The 27,584-nt window shown below is 35.6% G+C and overlaps 1 protein-coding gene across 8 annotated transcripts in view; it reads right to left on the bottom strand.

Moving 5' to 3' along the window:
• The window catches only part of TRDMT1 (tRNA aspartic acid methyltransferase 1), a 64,592-nt gene that overhangs the window by 4,540 nt on the left and 32,468 nt on the right, over window positions 1-27,584 (bottom strand). For 7 of the 8 annotated variants that reach the window (XM_061126301.1, XM_061126303.1, XM_061126300.1 and 4 more), the window contains 8 exons: window positions 15,316-15,392; window positions 12,185-12,256; window positions 11,495-11,560; window positions 10,709-10,778; window positions 7,668-7,751; window positions 5,421-5,764; window positions 3,315-3,372; window positions 2,137-2,266 (listed from right to left, as the gene is read on the bottom strand). In XM_061126301.1, the coding sequence (XP_060982284.1) occupies window positions 2,137-2,266; window positions 3,315-3,372; window positions 5,421-5,764; window positions 7,668-7,751; window positions 10,709-10,778; window positions 11,495-11,560; window positions 12,185-12,256; window positions 15,316-15,353 (862 nt within the window). In that variant the 5' untranslated portion in view covers window positions 15,354-15,392. Of the gene's footprint in view, window positions 1-2,136; window positions 2,267-3,314; window positions 3,373-5,420; window positions 5,765-7,667; window positions 7,752-10,708; window positions 10,779-11,494; window positions 11,561-12,184; window positions 12,257-15,315; window positions 15,393-24,662; window positions 27,214-27,584 lie in introns of those variants that run through there. The other variant, XM_061126298.1, reaches the window with a different exon arrangement.

A 27,584-nucleotide genomic window follows, 5' to 3' on the forward strand; every position in this document is an offset into this window, starting at 1 on the left:
GAAGAAGTCACCATAATGAGAAGCCTGCCCACTGCAGCTAGAGAATAGCCCCTGCTCACTACAACTAAAGAATGTCTGTGTAGCACCGAAGACCCAGGGCAGCCATAAACAAATAAATGAGGTTTTCTCGCATATATTATATATTTTCAGGGAACTTTCAAAAATCCTATTTTACCCTATTTATATCTTTAAATACTGAGAAAAAAGTGTTTATGAAATAAAGGCTATAACATTTATCATTTAAAATATAAAAGCTGGAGAAGGAAATGGCAACCCACTCCAGTATTCTTGCTTGGAAAAGTCCATGGACAGAGGAGCCTGGCGGGCTGCAGTCCATGGGGTTACATGACTGAGCATGTGTGCACGAGGGTGGAGGGAGATGGGTTGGTAGCAATAAAGTGGTAGAACTGAAAAAATAAAATAAAATCTAAAAGCACAAATTTCGTATTAGGTATCAGATAGTTTGCAAACATGTTACATATGTTAATTCACTTACCTGTCACAACAACCCTATGAAGTCAGGACTGCAATTACCCCCATTTTATAGACAAAAACAAGGCAGAAAGTGACTTAGGTAGGGCTAAAATTCATGGTCTGTCTGACTCTGGGGTCTGTGCTAAATTTCACTATTACCAAAATGACTACTACTACTTGAAAAAATAAACACTGAACTAAAACTTAGAACTTAGTTGCTATTAGACAGTAAATCTCTTTTCTCTCTATAGTACTATGGAAAGTACCTTTGATGACTCATCCTAAAAATGAAAGAAAAAAAAGTGACCAGGACAATAGACTGGGAAATAAATTTCTGAGTGCAATTCTTACTTCTTTGTTTGATGATGTTCTCATTCACTTTGTGACATAAACTAAGACAAGGGAAGTCTATGTTTTCTTAAATAACATTCCCTGAGATAGTTCAAACTGAATGAGATCACCAAGAAAAAGGCAGAGAGGACAAAATAAGCCCGGTTGCTGTGACTCTGCTTGGAGAATCAATTACCAAGAGGGTAGTCAAATTCTATTGGAGTTTGTTCTCAATGCAAAAAAAAGATGCATTCCAAACCTCAAGTGTAAATTATTTAATTTTAACACATGATCTATTTAACCCATGATGTTCTTCAAGAATAGTACTGTAATAATATTACAACAAGATTAGATTTAGCAGAGCTTGGCTTTTTTGTAGTCAAGCTCCCAGCAAGTTATCAAAAACACATTTCTTCCTTGTGAGGGAGATTTGTCTGTCTCTTCCCATGAGCTAGGTGCGAGGGACACCCCTCACCTCCCTCTGCCTAGGAAACCAACGGCATCCACAGAGTCAAAGCCCCTGTGCCAAGGAAGCAGGATCAGGAAGAGGCAACTGCTCTAAGAGGCAAAGGCACTACATCCAGTCTCCTAATACAACAATCCCTGGCCTTCTTCAATGACAAAAGGCATCAGGGCTTCACCCTTCTAACTCTGGAACCATATGTTCATTTTTGTTCTTGAGATTCCATCTTCAGATTCTCTAATTTGGTGTCAATTCTGGGATCTGTGCTCCCAAGTCACCCTTAATTTCCACTAGGAAAGCTCCTTCCTAGAGCACCTCTCCACTTTCTCTTTTTTCCACTTAAACCTTGTAGGGAAGGAAAAAGGTGTCTAATTGATAAGAACATACCTCGTAGGAGAAGAAATAGAAATAACATACCTCCCACTACACACACGCAAAAATAAATTCCTTAATTGTCTTCTAATTTTTTTTTTTTTTAAAGACAATTCTAGGCATTCTTTCACAACAGCTAATGTGTGGTTATATGAACAGGACTCCTAGAAGCAAAAAATAAATTTGAGAAAGAGATGCTATTAACAACCATCTGTGGGGAAAGTTGAGGAATTGCTGATTTGGCCTTTCTGTTCCTGCAAAGTACCTGAAACCATTACTGGAGTAAAAGGAGGAGAACTGAGTCTGAAGGGAATGGCAGGTTGTGGAAAAAAAGCAGAAACAGGAGAGAAGGAAGATGTCAAAATGGCACAATCAGGAGAGGAAGTGTTCTCCACCTCTGTCTGGGTAAGGGTTTATTCATAACTCACATAGGAGTCCCTAATGAGTTCAGAAACCATTAATAAATGAAAGCTGGGGTTCACGTGTATTCCACATACCAAACTCTGGAGGAAATCCAAGGAGATTTGCTATTTCTTTAGGAGTGAAAAATCGAAGTTGAAGCATTGACAATCTCATTATCTTTTCTTCTTGTGACAAACCGGTAAGCGATTTGTAGATATTCTCAATCTGTAGGAAAACATCCATGATAACTAATAAGTAATAAATAATTAATAGAATGCAATTAACTTGTTAAGATAATATCATCTGCTGTGAGGCCATTTAAAAATGATGAACACATAGTCCACCATAACACACAGAAGCCCAGGGTAAAAAGTCTGTGCAATGAACTGTATAATTGGCTCTCCTAGGGTAAGATAAACTCTGAAAACAAACAAAAGCTTGATGTTGAACAGATCAGGATACTTTCAATGTGTCTGTCATTTTCGGCCTCTCAAAAATTAACTTATAAGAATATAAATAATAAATAAATAACAATATAACATAAGAGAAAAACAGTGAAAGGAACTTGGTCAACCAGTAAGTCAGTTTTACAATGCAAACAGTCATCAGAATGTCTACGGTTTATGACCAATGTTATCAAGTTAAGACATTTTCTTAAAGTGATAAAATATATTTAATAAATATGATTTCTCAAATTCTGACATTTGTTTGCCTCTGATATGGTTTTTACCATGGGTAAATTTTATTAACAGCTAAAGAGTTTAAATCAGCATAAAAGAAAATAATGTGATTTCACTGCAGAACTATTCAGAAGTATATAAAACTTACAATACATGAAGTTTGTATTCACCCATGACACCACAAAGAATTTGCAATTGAAGTATTAACAAACAGCCTTGCTAAAACAGATTTATTTTTCCCTAAAAGGCATTTTTATAATATGTGCTCCAAAAGAAGGCTCTAATATTAATATTTGTGTGTAATCTTAGAGAACATTAACTATTGTACTCTGCATTTCAAATTACCCTTTATGGAGTATAAAAAGAAGGGCAAAAGGTAAGAAAAAAAAGTAAAAATATAAAACACTTTTTGTACATATACCCATACCTAGCAACAAGGAAAAGACTTATTCTATAGTAAATAATTATTATACACATATTCATTCCAATTGAATATGTAAAATTCTTTTAACATTCTCAAATTTTAAGTAGTAAATAAAATTTTATTTAAAAATATTTTCAAAATATTTTAGTCCTGAATCCATGCACAGTACCTGCACATCCTCTGTCGTCTGCAACACAGATCCTGTCCCTTCTATGTAGCGTCCATAACTGAAAAATTAACACAAATATTTTGTAACATCTGCTTGTTAATGATAGACTTCTTAAATATTTCTTGAATCAATCAATTTTACATAGCTACATCTTTCTGAAATATTCTGAATATCACATAAATATGCTTTGCAATTAAAAAAATAGGTGAAAGACTTAAGATCATATTTAAACTTCTCAGACACTAAACTTGACAAAGTTTTTTGTTATGTAAATACTATTTGCATTATGCATTATTGTCATTTTTATAAAATGTCAGTTTTTAAATGTTCATCACATTTAAATGCACAGGAAGTATGCATTAGTTACAACTTTTATATCTAAATACTATTCAGAACTGGCATCCCTGCCATATTAGACCAAATGTTATGAAGGTGAAAATGAATAGTAGCTACTTTTCTTCAGATGCTTGAACCATCATTGCTTCTCATGAACCCAAAACCCTATTCTCTCCAGCCCAGGACAGACTCAAGCTCATCAAACATGTATCTACCTCCTACTCTAACACCATAGGTTTTAACTATTTATCCTGCAACAGTCAGACTATTGTTTTAAAAAACTATATTAAAAATACAAAACACTACAGAAATACAAGATATTAGTAATATTTCTTATAGTAAGATCACTGCCAGACTGGCTACGTAATATTTTATCATTTTTTCCTAATAGATGAATTTAAAATATAAATTAAAGAAAGTCACATCAGAGAAAAGCTGTTTTCTTATATATCATGTGTGTGTCTGCTTATATTATTTACACTAAAATAGATTTTCACATTAAAGCTTCTTTTATACAATTTTTATAATTATAAAAGAATTCCAAGGTTTTTTTTTTAATTAACAAAGTTGATAAGTCCTGTTTATGAGAGTCCCAAAGAGAACCTATCAGACTTGGAAACAGACAACAGCTGACTGAAGTCTTTTAAGGTGATGGAAAAAGCAATAAACTTATTCCCCTAGAAGTACAAGGGCAGAGTATAGAAAATCAGGATAAGACTCGTACGATTATCTCAGGGGCAGAGTGTCAAGACAACTAGCTAGCAAGTAAAGAGAGAAGGTCTGAATGTTTAAATCATAAAACTACCTATCAAATAAGTTCGAGTAGTATTAACAAAGAAGAGGCAGGGATCTTTTACAAATTCTTCTCCAAGGGTTTTATTTCCCTTTCTTTCTAGGTTTAAAAAGAAACTTGAAAAACACATTAATTAACACTTGAGAAATAAGCCAAAGGCTATATTCCCTAACTGTGCAGTAAAATAAATTATGATACACCTATACCATGAGTATAGCAAAATTCTTAGGCAATAATACCCAAATTACATTGAATGGTCAAAAAAAATGGGCACATAATAATGATTATAATATGCTACAATTTACTTAAAGAAGGGGGTAAAAATATACATTTATATTTAGATACCCTGCATATAACACCTCTGAAAGATCAGACAGTAAACTGAAATCGTCGGTTGCATGTAGGGAAGGAAATTGGATGAACAAGAGGCAGAGAGGAAAGGAGTCTTACAATCTCAGTTCCTTTTGAATTTTGAACCATAAGAATATAATACCCAAAAACTAAAGAAAATTTAAAGTGTTCTAATGCGCTCCAGATTATTCAATCTTATTTCTTGATATTAAATTTTTATTTCTTCTTGTACATTGATTATGAAAGTGGACAGAAATTTTTGAGGTATCATAAAAAGAAAGGTGGTAAAGAATTAGCAATTTGCCATCTACAGAGACCATGTTTTCACTGCGGGTATGTTTCCACTGAGGGTAATTAAGCTCCTTCGAAGGTCCCCACACAATGGCCTGGCCTTTCATAGCACTTCCGTGGGCTGCGCACATGATGTTCTGCCAGAAGCAGTTTTTACTTGTGCATTCTATTGGAACACGAAAGCCGGCAATTAAGGGAGGGAAAAAAAAACAAACACATTCTAGCAGAAACATTTTATAAAATGCTCCTTGTTTCCAGAAGAAATAAAAGAAACAATAGCTATGAAAACTTGATTACTTTAGATATGTCATGAGTAGAGACTCTTTAAAACTTACCCTTTTGTAAAGCATGTGGATCTTCTGGAAGTGGGTTTAACAATGTCTAACAAAAGAGCATATCGCAGTAGTGACTTTGGTGGTAAAAAGAATGAATGCTTGTCAATGTCATCTTCAAGAAAATCTTTCAGCATCCGCACAGAGAGATCGCTGTCCTGTTGCTGTTTCCTGTCAACTTCTCCTGCAGTTTCAAGCTTGAAAAGAATGGCCTCTTTTCCAGAACACTCTGTGCTGCTGTCAAAGCTAATATTTGGTTCAATTTTCTTTTCTTCAGTTTTGTTTTCTGCATTTACTGCATATTTAGGGAGATGTTCAGATTCAGTTTGGGGGAACTCCATCAGTACCTGGCATTAAATAAAAATATACAAATTGTCAAAAGCCTTCTTAGAAATAAAAGATGAATTAATAATATCTAGTCAACATCATGCAAAAAAATTCTTTAGCTTTTACTGAGCTGTCATTAAAAAGGTAGACACTGAGGTTTACTAGTAATTTATACAAGCTACTACAAGTTTTTCATCATATAATGATAGGCCATCAGTCTATAGATAATTTATTTCATGAAATTACTGCTTTCTCTAGTAATAAAACCATTCAACAAAATAATAGGAAGCAAGTTGAATATACAAACGACATCATATTTGGAAAAGAAGTTGAGAAAGCAACAGGAACATTTCCAGAAAATGTATTTTGAATCAAAGCTTGCCATTCCCCTTCATTAAAAAAATAAAAAAAACCAACACTAAAATATACCCATGATCTAAAGGAAAATTAGTTATTAAAAATGATAAGCACTCTTTGCCCTGAAAGGTTATTTCTATTCCTGAGCCCCATAGGAAAAACTTGTTCCTACAAAACAGGTAACCTTGTATAAAGTCCTATTTTGAGAAGGATAAAACAGTTTCAGGAATTTTTAATGATGAAATCTTTGTTAATATCCTTTATACATTGTTTTTGGAACTATCCACATTGAAAGGGAGACACATTGCTATTGTATAATATAATACAGGCATGTCTTCCATCACCTGCATTGGCAGGTGGGTTCTTTATAACTAATGGCACCTGGGAAGCCCTATAATATAATACCCATGCGTGTAGTCACTCAGTACTGTCCAACTCTTTGTGACCCTTTGGAATGTAGTCCACTGGGCTTCTCTGTCCATGTAATTTTTCAGGCAAGAATAGAGGGTTGATAATTCCTATTCCAGGGGATCTTCCTGACCCAGGGATCAAACCCATTGTCTTCTGTGTCTGCTACATTGCAGGCAGATTCTTTACCCACTGAGCCATCAGGGAAGCATAAAACTGGTATTGTGTTACAGGGGGATTCAAATGATACTACTGAACCCCTGTTAGTAGGACATGACTTTTAAGTTCTTACCTGTGATGATTACAGAGAGCTTCACTGAACCACTGAAACTCTGTTATCCAAAACAATTTTCAGCACAAGCATACAAAATTGCTAGCATAATAAGAGTCTATCCATAGCAATTGTGCATTTCATCCTAGCTTGTACTAATCATTACCATATTTTAATCAGTTAAGGCTAAACAGCACAGATTTCAAAGAAAATGCAACTTATGTGTGAAAACACTCGAGCCATTTTTAAGACAGTATACTGAATTTTTATCAACAGTAGTCTATAGCTTCTGTTGAGAGAGAAAAATAATTGATGCAAAAGAATCAATGGTCGGAAGAGAAATTATTGGGGGGCTCATTTCCCCCCAGTAATTTCTCTTCCGACCATGATAACATCAGTAAAGGTAATTTTTTACTTTCAACTTATTTTTTGTAATGATGAAAGAAATGCCTCTGGTTTTGTTTCAAACAATTAAAGCAGTCATAGCAGGAATGGGAGGGCTTCCCTGGTGGCTCCGTGATAAAGAATCCACCTGCAAATGCAGGGGACATGAGACGCAGGTTCAGTTCCTGGGTTGGGAAGATCCCTTGAAAAAGGAAATGGCAACCCGCTCCAGTAATCCTGCCTGAGAAAGCCCACAGACAGAGGATTCTGGCAGGCTACAGTCCATGGAGTTGCAAAGAGTCAGGCATGACTCAGCGAGTAAACAACATAAGGAGGGGCGAAAGGCTTGGAAGACAGACTGAATGCATGATCTTTATTACAGGCATGAGAGGACACACAAACCTCCACCAGTAGTTCCAGAAAACAAATAAGCAGACTGAGACCTACTTACAACAGACAAATAATGATGATGATGATGAGAATAACAATAATAATAATAATACCTGACCAGGGGCCTGAAAAGGGAAAGGCTCTGGCTGAAGCTTTGCAATAAGGAAGTACCGTAATCTTGAATTTGGAATGCCAAGCTGAAAGTGAAGCAGAACAGGTAGTTGCTATGGGAAATTAAAGTGATCTATACCAACTGTTAGCATCTAGTGAAAAAAAAAAAACTCATACACTATACATTAGTTTACATCAGACAAAGTTCCATTATCAATTTGTGAAAGACTTCCCTGCAGCAAATTCTTTCTTTTTTTTTTTAAATTTATTTATTTTTTTCCATTTGTTTTTATTAGTTGGAGGCTGATTACTTTACAATATTGTAGTGGTTTTTGTCATACATTGACATGAATCAGCCATGGATTTACATGTATTCCACATCCTGATCCCCCCTCCCCCTTCCCTCCCCACCCCATCCCTCTGGGTCTTCCCAGTGCACCAGGCCCGAGCACTTCTCTCATGCATCCAATCTGGGCTGGTGATCTGTTTCACCCTTGATAATATACATGCTTCGATGTTGTTCTCTCAAAACATCCCACCCGTGCCTTCTCCCAGAGTCCAAAAGTCTGTTCTGCACATCTGTGTCTCTTTTTCTGTTTTGCATATAGGGTTATCGTTACCATCTTTCTAAATTCCATATATATGCGTTAGTATACTGTATTGGTCTTTATCTTTCTGGCTTACTTCACTCTGTATAATGGGCTCCAGTTTCATCCATCTCATTAGAACTGATTCAAATGAATTCTTTTTAATGGCTGAGTAATATTCCATGGTGTATATGTACCACAGCTTCCTTATCCATTCGTCTGCTTATGGGCATCTAGGTTGCTTCCATGTCCTGGCTATTATAAACAGTGCTGTGATGAACATTGGGGTGTACGTGTCTCTTTCAGATCTGGTTTCCTTGGTGTGTATGCCCAGAAGTGGGATTGCTGGGTCATATGGCAGTTCTATTTCCAGTTTTTTAAGAAATCTCCACACTGTTCTCCATAGCGGCTGTACTAGTTTGCATTCCCACCAACAGTGTAAGAGGGTTCCCTTTTCTCCACACCCTCTCCAGCATTTATTGCTTTAGATTTTTGGATAGCAGCCATCCTGACTGGCGTGTAATGGTACCTCATTGTGGTTTTGATTTGCATTTCTCTGATAATGAGTGATATTGAGCATCTTTTCATGTGTTTGTTAGCCATCTGTATGTCTTCTTTGGAGAAATGTCTGTTTAGTTCTTTGGCCCATTTTTTGATTGGGTCATTTATTTTTCTGGAATTGAGCTGCAGGAGTTGCTTGTATATTTTTGAGATTAATCCTTTGTCTGTTGCTTCGTTTGCTATTATTTTCTCCCATTCCGAGGGCTGTCTTTTCACCTTGTTTATAGTTTCCTTTGTTGTGCAAAAGCTTTTAAGTTTCATTAGGTCCCATTTGTTTAGTTTTGCTTTTATTTCCAATATTCTGGGAGGTGGGTCATAGAGGATCCTGCTGTGATTTATGTCGGAGAGTGTTTTGCCTATGTTCTCCTCTAGGAGTTTTATAGTTTCTGGTCTTACATTTAGATCTTTAATCCATTTTGAGTTTATTTTTGTGTATGGTGTTAGAAAGTGTTCTAGTTTCATTCTTTTACAAGTGGTTGACCAGTTTTCCCAGCACCACTTCTTAAAAAGGTTGTCTTTTTTCCATTGTATATCCTTGCCTCCTTTGTCGAAGATAAGATGTCCATACGTTTGTGGATTTATCTCTGGGCTTTCTATTCTGTTCCATTAATCTATATTTCTGTCTTTGTGCCAGTACCATACTGTCTTGATGACTGTGGCTTTGTAGTAGAGTCTGAAGTCAGGCAGGTTGATTCCTCCAGTTCCATTCTTCTTTCTCAAGATTACTTTGGCTATTCGAGGTTTTTTGTATTTCCATACAAATTGTGAAATTCTTTGGTCTAGTTCTGTGAAAAATACCGTTGGTAGCTTGATAGGGATTGCATTGAATCTATAGATTGCTTTGGGTAGTATAGTCATTTTGACAATATTGATTCTTCCAATCCATGAACACGGTATATTTCTCCATCTGTTTGTGTCCTCTCTGATTTCTTTCATCAGTGTTTTATAGTTTTCTATGTATAGGTTTTGTTTCTTTAGGTAGATATACTCCTAAGTATTTTATTTTTTTGTTGCAATGGTGAATGGTATTGTTTCATTAATTTCTCTGTTTTCTCATTGTTAGTGTATAGGAATGCAAGTGATTTCTGTGTGTTAATTTTATATCCTGCAACTTTACTATATTCATTGATTAGCTATAGTAATTTTCTGGTAGAATCTTTAGGGTTTTCTATATAGAGGATCATGTCATCTGCAAACAGTGAGAGTTTTACTTCTTTTCCTATCTGGATTTCTTCTACTTCTTTTTCTGCTCTGGTTGCTGTGGCCAAAACTTCCAAAACTACATTGAATAGTAGTGGTGAGAGTGAGCATCCTTGTCTTGTTCCTGATTTTAGGGGAAATGCTTTCAATTTTTCACCATTGAGGGTAATGCTTGCTGTGGGTTTGTCATATATAACTTTCATTATGTTGAGGTATGTTCCTTCTATTCCTGCTTTCTGGAGAGTTTTAATCATAAATGGATGTTGAATTTTGTCAAAGGCTTTTTCTGCATCTATTGAGATAATCATATGGTTTTTACCTTTCAATTTGTTAATGTGGTTTATTACATTGATTGATCTCCTGCAGCAAATTCTTAAACCTTTTAAACTGTCACTTTGTACCTTTATTTGAGTGAAACAAATGTGGAATCAGATGAATCATATGTCTATGAGTCACTGTCATTTTATATTTCCCAGGTAAGAAGATATATAGATTTTCTTACATTCATTATTGATAGTACAATAATCATAAAAAAATAAAATTCACATATAGCTATAAAATTCAGATACAGAAGGAACCATGTCTGAACTAATTTTAAGATTTGCCTATAATGTTATCCAAAATGGATCCATTCTTTTTATTGAATCACATTCCCTTTGGGAAAATTTATTTAAGTTTCTAATTGTGGTACTTACAGAGGTTGGAGACAATAGAAATTCTTGGTACTGAAAGCCACAATTTTCTATTGTTTGTATTAACAGATCTCTGAAAAGACAAAGGGAAAGAAAGCTTTCACTTTATCATTTGAAATGTGGTTCTTATATAAAATATTACATATAAAAGTTCATTTTATGTGAAAACTGTACCTCCACTCAACTTGTTTAGAAAGAGAAAAATCCTAGGTCTTAAGTCCAACACTTGAGAAATTACATTTCTCAAAAAAAGAGATAATCTGTATTATAAATAAAAAATTGCTAATCCACTGATGGTAAATTCATTATCGGAATGAAGCTATGTCTGTAGCCAATCAGATAGGGGAACACTGTCACAGACAGCAGGTGAATCAAGGACTTAATTGGTTGCATTTTCTCCAGTGGGGCAACCATCTGAAAGGGCCCTGACACAGGGCTTGCTTCTTCAATCCAACAGGACAGAAAATGCCTGTCAAGAGGACTAATGCTTACTGAAAACATTCCTACTTCGAATGAAATGGACACCAACTTAAGCAGCTAAAATTGAGAAATACCATTTGCATTACTCATTCTGGAAAAATTCAAACATATCAAAATGTGAGAGAATCAGCTGACCCTAACCTTGTGATACTTCACATTACTCTTCAAAAACTACATTAATGATAAACTACATAACATATCTAAAATGTTAGAGTGTACACATTTATTTTTCAGATCTTTATTTCACAACAGCTCTTATTATATAATATACCAACTCTAAGATGAACACAAGAGAAATACATTTCTTACCTTGTAGAAGATACTTCAAAACCTTTAACATTTTCTAAAAGAATATACTTCGGTAATTTTTGTAATCTAAAACAAAAACAAACAAACAAAAAAACAAAACAGAATTCCAAACATCTCAATACTACGAAGTAAGAAGCAAAGAAAATCCTTACTTGTGAGAAATATGAGGTAACTGTTCAAACTGATTTTAGAAAAGAATTTTATAATGGATGGAGATGACATATTTTAAACCTTTCCCCCATAAACATGGCACACTTGATAAGGTTAACACTTGAAATGTTAATTTCCACTGAAGTTTAAGTGAAAACACAGGACTGCACAGAGCTTTGAACTACACAGAATGGCAGTTCAAAGGGCTGACGTTTACGTGGAATGGCAGCTTTTAAGGTTAGCAGTGCAATTTTCCAGGCCATGGGCAACAGCATTCACTAACACTAGCATCATCTGCACTAATCCTGTGAGCAGAGGCAATAGAATTCAGCTATTAGGCCGTAACACCCTGTCACTCACTTTAGCAGCACTGTAGTGCTAACAAACATTTGCAGTTGCTCTATCAGTCATGGCAGAAGAAAAATGGCATGTATAGTATCTGTAGAAGCTGCTAATCTCTATAAAACGATAAACATCACATTCCTCAAGATGCAAAGTTTTACACTTATGGTAAGCTTGTACAGGAATCTAAGTTTTTACCTTGGGAGAATGTCTAGAATATATAAGAAGCTATTTGTCCTTGGATCAGTCACATCACCTTGCAGGCCAATTCTGAAAGGAATAAGAAAATACGTTCAAGAATCTTACATAAAGATATCAAGTCACTTTTAAAAAGGCAAAACAGAGAACTACAATTAGTTGGTCCTCACAAAAAATATGATCATCTCTGTTGCTATAAAGAATAAAACATATTTATTCATGTAATTAAAACAAAAAAAAGCTTTGTCTGTCTAGTAAATGTAGTACTTATAAAAAAATAATATGCCCAAATAACTTATATGAGGCAAAGAAGAATATGAAGTCAATGAAGAATTAAAAACAATTATCCTCTTAAAATCAACTTGTATAGGAAACACACACACACACAATTGGCTGGTGACACCTTTTGCTCTGCCCCAGGGGAAACAAAAGAAGTTCAGAGAAGTGAGCTGGTTGGGCAGGGTGGCTACATAAGAGTCAATGGCAGTATGACCCAGCAATCCCACTTCTGGGCATACACACCGAGGAAACCAGACCTGAAAAAGACACGTGCACCCCAATGTTCATCGCAGCACTGTTTATAATAGCCAGGACATGGAAGCAACCTAGATGCCCATCAGCAGACAAATGGATAAGGAAGCTGTGGTACATATACACCATGGAATATTACTCAGCCATTAAAAAGAATTCATTTGAATCAGTTCTAATGAGATGGATGAAACTGGAGCCCATTATACAGAGTGAAGTAAGCCAGAAAGATAAAGACCATTACAGTATACTAACACATATATATGGAATTTAGAAAGATGGTAATGATAACCCTATATGCAAAACAGAAAAAGAGACACAGATGTACAGAACAGACTTTGGGACTCTGTGGGAGAAGGCAAGGGTGGGATGTTTCAAGAGAACAGCATCACAACATGTATGTTATCTATGGTGAAACAGATCACCAGCCCAGGTTGGATGCATGAGACAAGTGCTCGGGCCTGGTGCACTGGGAAGACCCAGAGGAAGCAGGTAGAGGGAGGCGGGAGGGGGGATCGGGATGGGGAATACATGTAAATCCATGGTTAATTCAAGTCAATATATGACAAAAACCACTACAATATTGTAAAGTAATCAGCCTCCAACTAATAAAAATAAATGAAAAAAAAAGAGAAAAAAAAAAAAAAAAGAGTCAATGGCAGTGATAACTAATCACATCCAAGTAGACCAAGATAGTAGGTAAGATCAGGACAATCTTGTTCAATGTACACGGGAGGCAATAAAGGTGAAGGCTTGATTCTACACAAAGGTGTTGCAACTTGGTTAGACTAACTAGGTCAAAATAGGTCATGTGAAAAGGTGGTATTTGGATCAGCAATTAGATGTTATAAGTAACATTCAATATGATCAAGAACCAAGCAGAAAGGAAGACTAGATTGGGCATGAATTATAACAACAGAGGATTAGGATTTAAGACTTTGTCACATATTAGTTTCAAAGTCTTAAATTACTTGACATCACTTATCAGCTCCTCATGCCTGATAGCAGGACCAAAATCGTCAGTGGATCTGAGGCTCAAATGGGAGAGGAGTGGACTTGAACAGATTCCTCAGAAACCTTGGTTTCTTCTCATTTAGTCCTTTTCCTCTGAGAGTTCCAAATGATGATTGTGCTGCAGAATCAGACTCTGCGGCCATTAGCAGCTGGATCTGGGCTGATACAGAGTGAGAATGGTATCATAGGGAAGACATGGGCCCCACTGCAGGGACATCTGAGGCATCACAGTGCTGGGGCTGCACTCTGCTCTGAGCCTCCCAATCACGGCAATCAAAAAAGCCACACCCTTTCATAGTTCAGGACTATCTTTATGTGGAACGTAAAGGCTTGATTCTACACAAAGGAGTTTTTGGAACGTCATCCTTCCTTGATAAATTCCCAATCTGCTTTCAGACACAGTTCCAGTATTACCTCCGAAAGAATTCCTCCCTCCTGATATGCAGCAATATAACACCTTTTCTCCTCTATGTTCTCATGGCAGTTTCAGCATTCATTTATTATCCCCTTAAATCACATGACAAGGTCGTAATTATTAATATTTGTCAGTCTGTAAGTTCTGTAACAGAACTGCAGCATTAAAAACAATACCTCTAATGTAGGGGCACAATAAATCCTTGAGGAATTAATTTCCTAGAAAACTTGAAATAAATCAAAACCTGGGTGGAAATTAAGCATGAGCAGAATATTTATTTAAATTTGAATTTTTACTAAACTTAAAATTGCATTATGTGTTTAAATGGAATGATATAAAATAATTGATAAATCCTGGCCCTTACATTTTCTAATTGTATGACCTTGAGAGAGTTACTTAAACTTTCTATGTCTCAGCTGCTCACCTATAAAAAGACAGTATACTAATGCACATCCCATAAGCTTGCTGAATTAAATGGCAAAATCTAGTAAGACATTTGGATGGTTGTCATTATTATCATTATTACTTAATTAAAAATATTATTGTTAAAAATATCTAAATGAAGATAGATTAGTCAAGATTTTATCTAAAATATAACTCCCTGAAATATATAGTCAAATAAATACCTTATAAGAAGAAACTGAATTGGAACATAGCTTTAAAAAAGCTATTTTATAAATTGTATGTATTATTAAGTATACGTATCAATTTTGAGAAATACAAAATTCACAGATGCATTCTTGACTAGTTTTAACATTTTACAGTTAAGTAATTTAGGACTTGAATATTTATTATGAAAAATATGACTTTGATTAATCAGTGTTAGGAAGATATTCCTGAATGCTAATTAATTTAAATAATTCAAGGTAATTTGGGTCAGAAATAAATATTTTATCTTCAGTAGGTATTAAAGAAGTACCACATAGTCTCTCCATACCTACAATGACTATGACCAAATCACTGTGCTCATCTGGCAGTTAACTACTCTTTTCCTCATGATTAATGCTGACTTATAAATGTGAATAGAGAAAGACAATTACGTATGAAAAATTTCATGACTAGGGAAATGCAGCGAATGGGCTTTATAGTGTCTGTGCTTGAAATTACAGTATATTTGATTTAATGAGTCTTTCAAAAGTATTCTTCCTAACAGAGAAATATGTATTATACATACCTTGTGAAGGGCTGACAGGGTGGGCTCATTAAAATCATATTGAAAGATAATCTGTCAAACTCTTCTAGTGTAATGCCCTAAGGAATAAATATTTGGGGGGGGGGGGAAAGAATATAAAAACATGAGTAGAAGGGGGAAAAAGGAAACAAGCTAATTACAACTAAATATATCAGAAATTGTGACAGCTTATTTATAACACTTAAAAGTTTATAAAACATTTAATACTTTTTAAATAAACTTCAGTTAAACTAACATTCCAAAGTGATTTTGTGAAGGAAGTAGAGCAGTAAGCCGAAGCTATAACAGATTAAGTGACTTCCCCCAAACCCCAGGACCAGCCCAAGCAGAGCTGGAAAGTTAGATCCTAAGCATTTCATGCCCCTATGATACCTCAAGTCTAATTAAGACTGCTGTGATTTCAGGAATCAAACATGGAGAACTTTATTCCATAATTAATTTCAGCAAAAGATCTAGAGAATTATTAATACCTTTCTATTAATATTATTTATTTAGAAAATGTGATGTATAGACCAGTCACCACTTCTCTCCTGTCTGTCTGTCAGTATATCACCAAACAGAAAAGGGTCCCACTTTCAGATATCTGCATACTGTTTTACAGTTGTGTGTAGTCAAAGAACCTTATAATCTTTTGAGGTTCTGTAAAACAAGATTAACCAAAACAATGCCTACTGGGCTAAATAGTTTTAAGATGTACTGTTTTCCTCCTTTATATACAGTATCAGAAGATAAATACAGAGAAATACAAATCATGGGTTTGGCCAATTCTCATTAGGCTCTGTTAGCATATACTCTTAGCCAGAAATTTAAAACAACAAGCCCAGAATCCCAACATTCCTAGTTACAACACATTTCTAAGAAGTTCCAGTTCATGAAAAAAGCGGGAAAAGCTTTATTCTGAGTTCTGAAAAGAGGTAACTTGTTGAACACATCAGTTGTCTCTAGTGTATTAAAAGTTTGAATGTACATGTCTATTGTTTTTAAATCACAGGCTTCTAAAAGTAGTTTAAGATGTATATGTGAAACGAAATGAAAATTAAATAAAAGTCCCCAAAGCACCTCTAGAACCCAGAGCTCTAAAGAAAACAATCTGAAAATCACACACACAACAGAGTGTCAGAAACCTGGGGCAGAGCAGTACCGTTATCACAGGTACTTAAGTTACACAGCTAGTTAGCACAGGGCTATTAAGAAAAGCAACTTATTGACTTCACAACTGACTGTAGACTGATTAAAGCCAAATTCCTAAAATTAAAATAAAAACCAAACAACAACTTTTAACATTAGGAGCATCCTAACTAGAATCTAAAAGAAGTAAGCAGTTAATACCTCCAATGCCTCCGATTAGACATACAAAATTACAATTTTAAAGGATTTTTGGAAAGGGTGATTTTTTTTAATAGCACAATCCAAATGACAGAGCAGTTATGCAAAACATAGTCACTCAATTAAACCATTCACAACTATCTTTAACTTAGCAATCTAGGTCTGTGTATGTGACAGGATTCAAGAAAGTAGTTACAGAGATTCATGGATTAACTTTAATAATTTGATATTTTATAATAACACTAATGGAAATCTATTCTTTTCTCATAACCAGAGCATTCAAGTTAAAAAAAAAATCCTTGCTTTCGGAAAACATTAGATCAACTTCATGCGCTGACTTCATTTATCAAGTGTTGATAAGCAACTCTGTCACACTACTTGTTTTATTAATTCTCTTCTCAAAAAGCTTCCTGGTCATTCTTACACTTAATTTTCATGTAAACTTTAGGAAGAACTTGGTAGATTAGTAAACAACAACTTTTGACTGTTTTAGTGAATTTATTGCTAATCTAAAGAGAACTAAAATATTGTGGCACATGGTAAATCTTTAATAAAAACTTACTGAGTGGATATTTCATACTATTTTCTGCCCTATGAACTCTGATGTTTTGTTCATGAATAATTTGTTCAAAATTACATGTTTTGTTCAAGAACAGAACTTTCCTGATCATTGTATTAATCCCCATTATAAAGCAATTTTCTATGACTCATAAATACTTTTTGCCTTTAGACAGATCTTATATCAGTTCTGAAATACCTGTTATGCCTGGCATTTTCCCATTTTTTAGGCACAATATGTAGTTCATTAGCCAATGTTCATAATCTAACCCACCAATATTTCAGAGTATCTATAATACGCTAAGCACTGTGATATGTCTGGGAACACAACAATGAACAAATCCAGCAAGTTTTCAGCTCACATGTTTATACTGCAGTAACTAGTAATTTTCCATCTCCTATTTAGATAAATATCAGATTTTAGGTTTATTACTAATTATCTTTGTAACTGTCCTATTCTTGGTTAAAAACCTACATGCACTTTTCAGGCCTGACCCCAGGCCATGACAAAGGCCTCACCCAGCAGGTGCTGGGGAAAGTCATCCTCCCCACTCCAGACTTGGAGCAAGGCCAGTGCCTGGCAGTCTCTGAGAGCAAGTGCAAGGTCTCAGGCCCCCTGGAAGGTCATGCTCTTCACATATTTGCATTCCAAGGTCTCTCTATCTGTGGGCACAGAGTCCTCTTCAGCCGCCATCTATTTCTGCCAAGGCCTCCTTCTGGGAGGAGGAGGAGCCCTTGAAGATACTTCTCTTGCTATGACGATACCCAGCAAATCGCACTCTCTCCCCCAATACCAGGGGCTCCCTCAACTGTTAGCTGACTCCCATGTCTGCTGATCCACTCAACTTCCCAGCAGGGTGCTGTACCCTAGGGAAACAGAACAGGGGCAGGGCATGGACATTTTCTCTACAGCAAGTAATTAAGGCTTCACTCTTTCACTGTTGCCCTGTTGCTTTAATCAGCTACTCTTGATCCCTGACAGCTCGGCTGAGCTCCTGACAACAACATGAAATAATGTCCTAAAAATCTACAGCTTCATTTATCTTTCAAAGAATAGACATATTTTTTGAGTCTCACTTTCCCTTCCTACTCCAATTATAGTATTTGTACACTGCAAAGATTTATAACACTCTCACCTTGCTTTCTGACCATAATTTCTTTCCTAACATGGCAGCTTTATTTCTGGGTTTTCCACTCTGATTCATCTCTTGCTTAGTTAGATTAAGTGGCTGAACCATTTTTTCAGTAAGGGCTCACAGGTAATACAGTTCATGAATTGTTGGAGGTTTTATTTCAGGAATGTTTTTCATTTACATCTGTTAATGCTTTTGTCCCGTTTGTTTTGCTGTCTTCTGTTTGCCACACTGACATGACTTTTATTTCTATAATGGTTTTATTTTTCTCATCTTTTTTCTTCTTCCCAGACCACTGATAGTTTTCAAGTTTATTGTCTTATTATTGCTTTTGAATGAAGCTCCAATGCTCCAGTCGGCCACCTGAAGCAAAGAGCCGACTTAGAAAAGACCATTATGCTGTGAAAGACTGAAGGCAGGAGGAGAAGAGGACAACAGAGGAAGAAATGATTGGATGGCACCACTGATTCAAACTCCCAGAGTTTCAGCAAACTCTGGGAGATGGTGAAGGACAGGGAAGCCTGGCATACTACAGTCCATGGGGTTGCAAAGAATCGGACATGACTGTGACTGAACAACAATACATTTATTTGAGTTCTTGAAGATAGCAAGTTTTATTTAAGGGCAAACTAATGGAGATGTGTGTTTATAATTTTCTTCTGCTTCTTAATACAATTTTTCTGTAAGTATTCTGCTTGTTTATGTTACTTTCTTCCTTCAAAAAGTACTATATCAGCATAGCCTCAAAGGCTCCTTTCTAATTACTAATATATATATATATTTTTTTAATGGAGATCACTTGAATCTAGAGATTTGCTAAAAAGGTGAAAGAAAGAGCAGGTACTTTGTCACTTCAGTTTCTGAGAAGAACCCACAAAGATCTCTAACTTAAGACCATGCCTCTGTCCTTAACCCATGTTCTCACATTTAGGATGAGCAAGAAGTCTGCAGAGCTTGCAGTGATGTTTTCAGCCCAGTGATTTGGAATTTTTAATGTCTCTTCTCCTCACTTTGAACAAACAATTGCCGGGTCTGCTTTGTCTCCTCCCTTCTCCTTCTCAAAGCTGTATGAGACACAGAGAGATCTGAATGCAATTTTGCCATCTTCATTCACTGTGTCTTATTGCCACTACATCTGACATTATTTTTCTCAGTTTTCTTTTTTGTTTTGGTTTCTGTTTAAATCCTATTTTCATTCATAATGGTTTCCCATCCCCTCTTTTCTCTTCTTATTTCTTTTAGGAAAAGAAATATAATTTTAGAATAGAAATATTTTGTCTTTGCCACATTCAATCAGAGGTCCCCCCCAAAACTGTTCACAAGTCCAACTTCTGCACTAAGTTGTAAGTTTCTCCAGGTAAAGACTAGTTCTCAGTCACATCTGTGTTCGTCTAAGGGCTCAATAACTTGCATGAAGTCAATGTTCTCAAATTTCAGTTGATCAGAATATGTTGTTTTCAGTTCAGTTCAGTTCAGTGGCTCAGTCATGGCTCACTCTTTGCGACCCCATGGACTGCAGCACGCCAGGCCTCCCTGTCCATCACCAACTCCTGGCGTTTACTCAAACTCATATCCATTAAGTCGGTGATGCCATCCAACCATCTCATCCTCTGTCGTCCCCTTCTCCTCCTGCTTATGAAACTTAAAATCTCTTCAGTCTCTCATTACTCCTAAGTTCTCCATTAAACTTCCAACCGCTTTTTAAGCATGTCCCTCAATGTACTTCTGATACATTTGCTCTGGACATGACACACTCTTTCCATTACAGAACAGGGCTGAAGAGAACATCCAAGAAGAGACCAACAGCTGTAGGAAGGCACATTGTCTTTTTTCTCATAGACATCGTTTTAATGAACTGATTCTCTCCTCTCAAATGAGCAGGAGGTACCTATCTCCATTCTTTCCTCTCCCTAGTATTCTTATTTCATATGCAGATAATATGACTTATTATCATCTATTAAAACTAGTACTGAAATAGAGCTACCACTAGAAAAATGGTTACATATATATTATTCTAAATGCCCCCAAATTTCTTCTGGCATGTAGTTGGGAACCCCAAATACGTAAAGTGTCTCACAGTTTCCCTTAGAAGGTAAAAAAGAAAAAAAGGTTAAGACACCGAACGTAATGGGTGCTTTACTGAGATTTTGTTGTTGTTTCATATTTTGTTCAGTGGGAGAAAACCCTTGCTGAATTGGGACATTTGACTGCATCAAATTTTAAATACTTACATTAAATTTAACTACATCTAAATTTAAACTTAGATCCATTTTTTTAAATAAAATAAATTTTGCTATCATAATCCATGTCACGGAAATTTTGGAACCTAAATGCAGATTGCCTACATATGAGTCAATTCAGTTACTTTTTAGCAGGTATGTTTCTCCTGACCCTGTATTTACTTCTGCCCTATGTCCAGGATGAGACTGGCAGACTTAGTGCAGTTTGCCATGATGTTCATGAAGTGCACTGCTACCAGTTACTGGAAGGATGATGTTATACCCATAGCACTTCTCTCGATGAGGCTCGTGGAGAAAAATATTCTGTTCTCAGTATCAGTGATAGATGGTCTTCAACACATAAACAGATGACTTTTACCTTGTGAATACCCAATCACAGAGCCAGGAAATGGCCCTATTTCATATCCAGCTAAAAGAAAGCTTAAAACAAACCTGTTGGATACACAAAATGTGGTACATCCATGTCATGGAATATTATTCAGCCATTAAGAGAAATGAAGCCCTGACACATGCTACAACACATCTGTATGGAAACATGCTAAGTGCAAGAACCCAGACAAAAAAGGACCACACATTATATGATCCCATTTATAGAAATGTCTAGAAAAGTCAAATCCATCGAGGTAGAAAGTAGATTAGTGGTTGCCAGGCCTGGAGGGAAGGAGAAATGGGGAGTCACTGCTAATGGGTACCAGATTACTTTTTACGGGGGTGAGAACATTCTAGAATTAGAAAGTGGTAATCCTTACACAACTTTGTCAGTAAATGAAAAAAGAAAAATGCTAAAAATGTACACTTTAGAGTGGCAGACTTCATGGTATAATGAATTATATCTTACTTAAATAAAATTTGTGAGACTTTTGCTTCTGTCTGGAGGGAATAAATTCTGAGACTTACTTTCCTTCTGTAAATAAACTAGAAAACTGGGAGAAATGTAATAACTATTTTCAGATATTGGACCACAGGCAGATAGGACTACCATTCCTTGGAAAAAGAAAAAAAAAAAAAAAAAACCAGTTGAAGATTTTAGACTTTCTACCTGGAGATAATTTCCACACAACAGTGAAGGGAAAGGACACTTAAACTGTACCTGGGAATGTAGATGAGTTGAAGAGAGACACTGGCATTCAAGGTCAAGGTGACTAGAATTTGCAGAGCAAAACTACCACACTAAAAGAAGCTGCATAAGGAATGAAATACAGAAATCTGCATAACATTCCCTTTGAGTGTCCTGCTGAGCATGCACCTGTGCATCTATCAGGCAAAATGCTTTGAGGTAGGCAAAGACCAACTGCCAGGAAAAGAACCATTATTGGGAAGCTGTAAGTCAAAAAAATTCCCAGATCTCAGGGCAAGAGATCATTCGAATTACCACCACAACCTAGTTGAGAACATGGGACACTTAATAGCAATCAAAGAAAGGTCTCATATTAGTAGCAAGATCCCTGGAGAAGGAAATGGCAACCCACTACAATACTCTTGCCTGAAAAATTCCATGGACTGAGGAACCTGGTAGGCTATAGTCCATGGGGTCACAAAGAGTCAGACACGACTGAGCGACTTCACTTTACTTATAGCAAAGGCTACTCCACATATACTCTGAAATGCTTAAAATAAGCCTCAAAGAGAATCAAGATGATCTGAAATTAACTGCCTCTGAGAACAAAATCCAACAGTCTTTAAAAGATTACAGTAAACTCCAGCACTCAAAAATGTAAAACGTACAATGTTAGGCTCCCAATAAAAAATTATTACAATGCTAATAAAACAAGATAATGTGACCCATAACAAATGGGTGTGAATGGAGGAAGAATCCATCAATAGAAACAAACCCAACAATGACATGCTGGAAATAACAAAGATTTTAAACAGTCATCATAAATATCATTAATTTATTCAAATACTTAAAAGGAAAATAAAAATATTACAAGGAGACAAGAACATAAAAAAGAATTAATTGAAACTTCTAGAAATGAAAAATATCTAAAATGAAAAGTTGCATATCAAAAAAAAAACCTCTTAAAGATACAGTAATATAGTGTGCTTCTAAAATGAAGCAAACAGAGTAGAATAGACTAAAAATGAACAGTCTAAGTGAATATGAAGGGATCTTAAAATAAAATCTAATTGAAATGCAAGGACAGGGAATTCTCTGGTGGTCCAGTGGTTACGACTTTGTGCTTTCACTCACTGTCAAGGGCACAGGTTCAATTCCAGGTCTGGGAACTAACATCTAGCAAGCCACAAGGCACAGCCAAAAAAAGAGGCAAAATTAAAAGGATAGATAAAATACATACATACAAACACTAACCATAAGAAAGCAGAAGTTATATTCATTTAAGAAGCTATATTAATATCAAGAAAGTAGACTTCAGAACAAGAAATAATTCTGAGGGATAAAGAGGACTATTTCATAATGATAAACAGGTCAATTAGTAAAGAAAACAATCATAAAGCATATACACTTAATAAAAGAGCTCTGGATAAAATGAAGCAAAAACTAAAAGGAGTTAATAGACATTCACAGTTGTGCTTGGATATTACAACATTCTCTCAGCAACCGATAGCAAAAAATCAGTAAGGATACAGAAAAATTGACAATACTATCAACTAACTTGACCCAAACAACATTTATCAATGTCCACTCAACAAAAACAGAATACACATTCTTTCCAACAGGACACAGAGCATTTACTAGACAGAGTGAATTCTGGGCCATAACACAAATCTCAACCAATTTAAAATAACTAAAACCATACACAGTATGACACCAATAAAATAGAAACGAGAAATCAGTAACAGAAAGACATCTGAAAAATTCCTAAATATTTGGAAATTTTAGAACCATTCTTACAAATTAACACATGAGCCAAAGACAAAATCAGACGGTAAATTAGAAAATACTTTGAGCTGAATGAAAATGAACATAAGACATATGAAAATTTGTGATTTGTAGCTGAAATTTAAGAAAATGTACAACATTCTATGTTTGCATTAAAAAAGAAACACAAACTCAAGTCAATCATCTAAAGTCCCAATGCAAGCAGTGTAACAGAGAGTAAACTAAACACAAAGTAGAAAAGAATAATAAAGATGAGTAGAAATTAGTGAAATAGTACAAACGAATAACAGATAAAATCAATTCCATCTAAATCTGTTTACTTGAAAAAAGCAATAAATTTGGTAAGACTCTAGCTTTAGTAGTAGAGGAAAAAACAGAAAAGATAAAAATTACTAACATCAGGAATGATAACAATGGATATAAGGAAATATGATGAATAACGTTATACCAATATTATTGACAAATTAGAGTAAAAGATAAATTTCTTCAAAGACACAAATTTCCAAAACTGAATGAAAAATAAATAAAAAGCCTCAATAGTCTTATAACAGACAGACAAACTCCTAATTAAAAGGCAAGAGCACTGGAGTGGATTGCCATTTCCTTCTCCAGAGGCTCTTCCTGACCCAGGGATCAAACCCAGGTCTCCCACATTGTAGGCAGACACTTTACTCATAATTAAAAACCTTCCCACAAAGAAAACTCCAGGTCCAGATGGCTCCACTGATGAAATTCTATTATTTATAGAAGATCTAATACTTGTTCTTCACAGACTCTTAGAAAAACTAAGAGTTTGTGAAGCCAACTGGATTGGCCAAAAAGTTCATTAGAGTTTTTCCATAACATCTTACAGAAAACCCAAACAAACTTTCAGCCCAATATAAGGCTAGTATTGATACTGCCCTAAATATCAAAACTACATAAATATTTTATGAGGAAAGTACAAAAGTCACCTACAAAGATAAATGTAAGAATACTTAATAAAATATTAGCAACTGGGATGCAGAATAACATAAAACTGATTCTATATCATAAAAAAGCAGGATTTACCCCAGGAATGCAATATTGACTTAACATTCAAAAAAGGAGTTGATAAGATCACCATATTAACAGAATAAAAGGGCAAATTATATAATCATGTTAAATGATGAAAAAAAAGTTTTTGACAAAATTCAAAACGTATTCATTCAACAAATTCTTAGAAAATGAAATAAAAGGAAATTTCCTCAACTTAATAAAAGGCATGCTCATACTCAGTCGCTTCAGTCACGTCCGACTCTGTGACCCCATGGACTATAGCCCGATAGGCTCCTCCGTCCATGGGATTTCCCAGGCAAGAATACTGGAGTGGGTGGCCATTTCCTCCTCCAGGGGATCATCCCGACCCAGGGATCAAACCTGTATCTCCTGGTTACTCTCACAGAAGCATTTAAATAATTTTTTTTTAATCCAGTTTCTACAGCTACTGCCATCCCTCTGACCAATTCTTCTCTTGTTTTTGAAATTCTCTCCTTCTCTCCTTCCTTGACTCTTAAAATTCCAAGACCTATTTATCCTCCAACCTCTTTGCCAGTCATCTTCCCATTTCACCTGCTTCTAAATACCCATGTTCCTCTAAGCATGTAATACATGACAAATACACAGCTAACATCTAAGATGTTAAATGATAAATGACTAAATAATTCTCCCCTAATATCTGGCAGAAGGCAAGAATGTCCAATGTCACACTTTTTATTCAACATTGTAAAGAAGGTCCTAGACAATGCAATAAGGCAAGGAAAAAGTTATACTGGTTGGAAGGGAAAAGTATAACTCTTTTTTTCCTCAGACAATAGAATTGTACATGTTAAAAATCCTAAAAAATCAATATTAGTTATCAGCAATATAGCAAAGTTACAGGATACTAGGTTAATAAATACATATTACAAAATATTAACTAAATATTATAAAATATAGCTGATACAAATTAATAAAGACCTAAATACGTGAAGAGAGATACCATATTCATAAACTAGATGATTATTTTATGAAGAGATCAGTTCTTCCAAAACCACTCAGTGAAATTCCAATCAAAATATCTTTTTTAGGTAGAAATTGGCAAGCTGATTCTGAAATTTATACAGAAATGTAAATTAGAGAGTAGCCAAAATAATCTTAAAAAATAAATTCAGAATTTTGAGAACTTACACTGCCTGAATTTAATATATATGATAAATCTACAAAAACCAATAGTGTGTTATTGATATAAGGATAAAAACATAGATACTACTGAAGAGAGAATTCAGAAATTTACTCACACACATATGATCTACTTTTTAACAAAGATGTCAAAGAATTTGTGGAAAGGATAGTCTTTACAGAAAATAGTGTTAGGATAATTTTGTATGCACTTTAAAAAAAAATAAATTACCCCCACCTGAGACCACACACAAAACGTAACCATTTAAACAGGTCATAAACCTAAATGTAAAAGCCAAAACTATAAAACTAACAGGAAAAAAATGCAGTAAACAAGACTTCTCAGGACAGAAAAAGTGTCCCAGAAAAGAAAAAAAAAAGATAAGTAACTTCTGCACTTCGTGAACACAGTTAAGGAAAGACAAATTACAGAACTGGAGAAAATATTTGTTACACATATTTCTAACAAACAATGTGAAACCAGAAAAATGTCAACACTTCTTAACACTAAATGATAATAGCCCAAACATCAGTTCAGTTCAGTTCAGTTGCTCAGTCGTGTCCAACCCTCTGCAACCCCATGGACTGCAGCACGTCAGGCCTCCCTGTCCATCACCAACTCCCAGAGTTTACGCAAACTCACGTCCTTTGAGTCAGTGATGCCATCCAACCATCTCATCCTCTGTCCTCCCCTTCTCCTCCCACCTTCAATCTTTCCCAGCATCAGGGACTTTCCTAATGAGTCAGTTCTTTGCATCAGGTGGCCAAAGTACTAGAGTTTCAGCTTCAGCATCAGTCCTTCCAATGAACACTCAGGAGTAATCTCCTTTAGGATGGACTGGTTGGATCTCCTTGCAGTCCAAGGGACTCTCAAGAGTCTTCTCCAACACCACAGTTCAAAAGCATCAATTCTTCGGTGCTCAGCTTTCTTTATAGTCCAACTCTCACATCCATACATGACTACTGGAAAAGCCATAGCCTTGACTAGACAGACCTTTGTTGGCAAAGTAATGTCTCTGTTGGTTATAACTTTTCTTCCAAGGAGCAAGCGTCTTTTAATTTCATGGCTGCAGTCACCACCTGCAGTGATTTTGGAGCCCCCAAAAATAAAGTCTGCCACTATTTCCACTGTTTCCCCATCTATTTGCCATGAAGTGATGGGACCAGATGCCATGATCTTTGTTTTCTGAATGTTGAGCTTTAAGCCAACTTTTTCACTCTCCTCTTTCACTTTCATCAAGACGCTCTTTAGTTCTTCTTTGCTTTCTGCCATAAGGGTGGTGTCATCTGCATATCTGAGGTTATTGATATTTCTCCCGGCAATCTTGATCCCCGCTTGTGCTTCTTCCAGCCCAGTGTTTCTCATGATGTACTCTGCATATAAGTTAAATAAGCAGGGTGACAATATACAGCCTTGACGTACTCCTTTTCCTATTTGGAACCAGTCTGTTGTTTCATGTCCAGTTATAACTGTTGCTTCCTGACCTGCATACAGGTTTCTCAAGAGGCAGGTCAGGTGGTCTGGTATTCCCATCTCTTTCAGAATTTTCCACAGTTTAGGTCTACTGAAGAAGGGAATGGCAAACCACTTCAGTATTCTTGCCTTGAGAACCCCATGAACAGTACGAAAAAGCACAAACATACCAAACAATAAAAAAAAAAAAGAAGAAAAGAAATTTCATCAAAGAAGACATAGAAATGACCAATAATCACATGAAAAAGTACTCAACATTATTAGTCACTAGGGAAATGCAAATTAAAATCACAATATCACTGTATGCTCACAAGAGTGGCTAAAATTTAAAAGATTCACAATAGCAACTTTTGGTAAAGATGTAAAATAACTTAAAGACTTAAACATTGACTGTGTGACTAAAAAATGGTATGAACACAAGGTAAAACAGTTGGCATTTTCTCATAAAATTAAAGAAGTCTATCATACACTCCAGCAATTCTACTCCTAGGTATTTACCC

Source organism: Dama dama, chromosome 23, assembly GCF_033118175.1.
Source record: "Dama dama isolate Ldn47 chromosome 23, ASM3311817v1, whole genome shotgun sequence".
In the NCBI taxonomy this organism is placed as follows: Eukaryota; Metazoa; Chordata; class Mammalia; order Artiodactyla; family Cervidae; genus Dama; species Dama dama.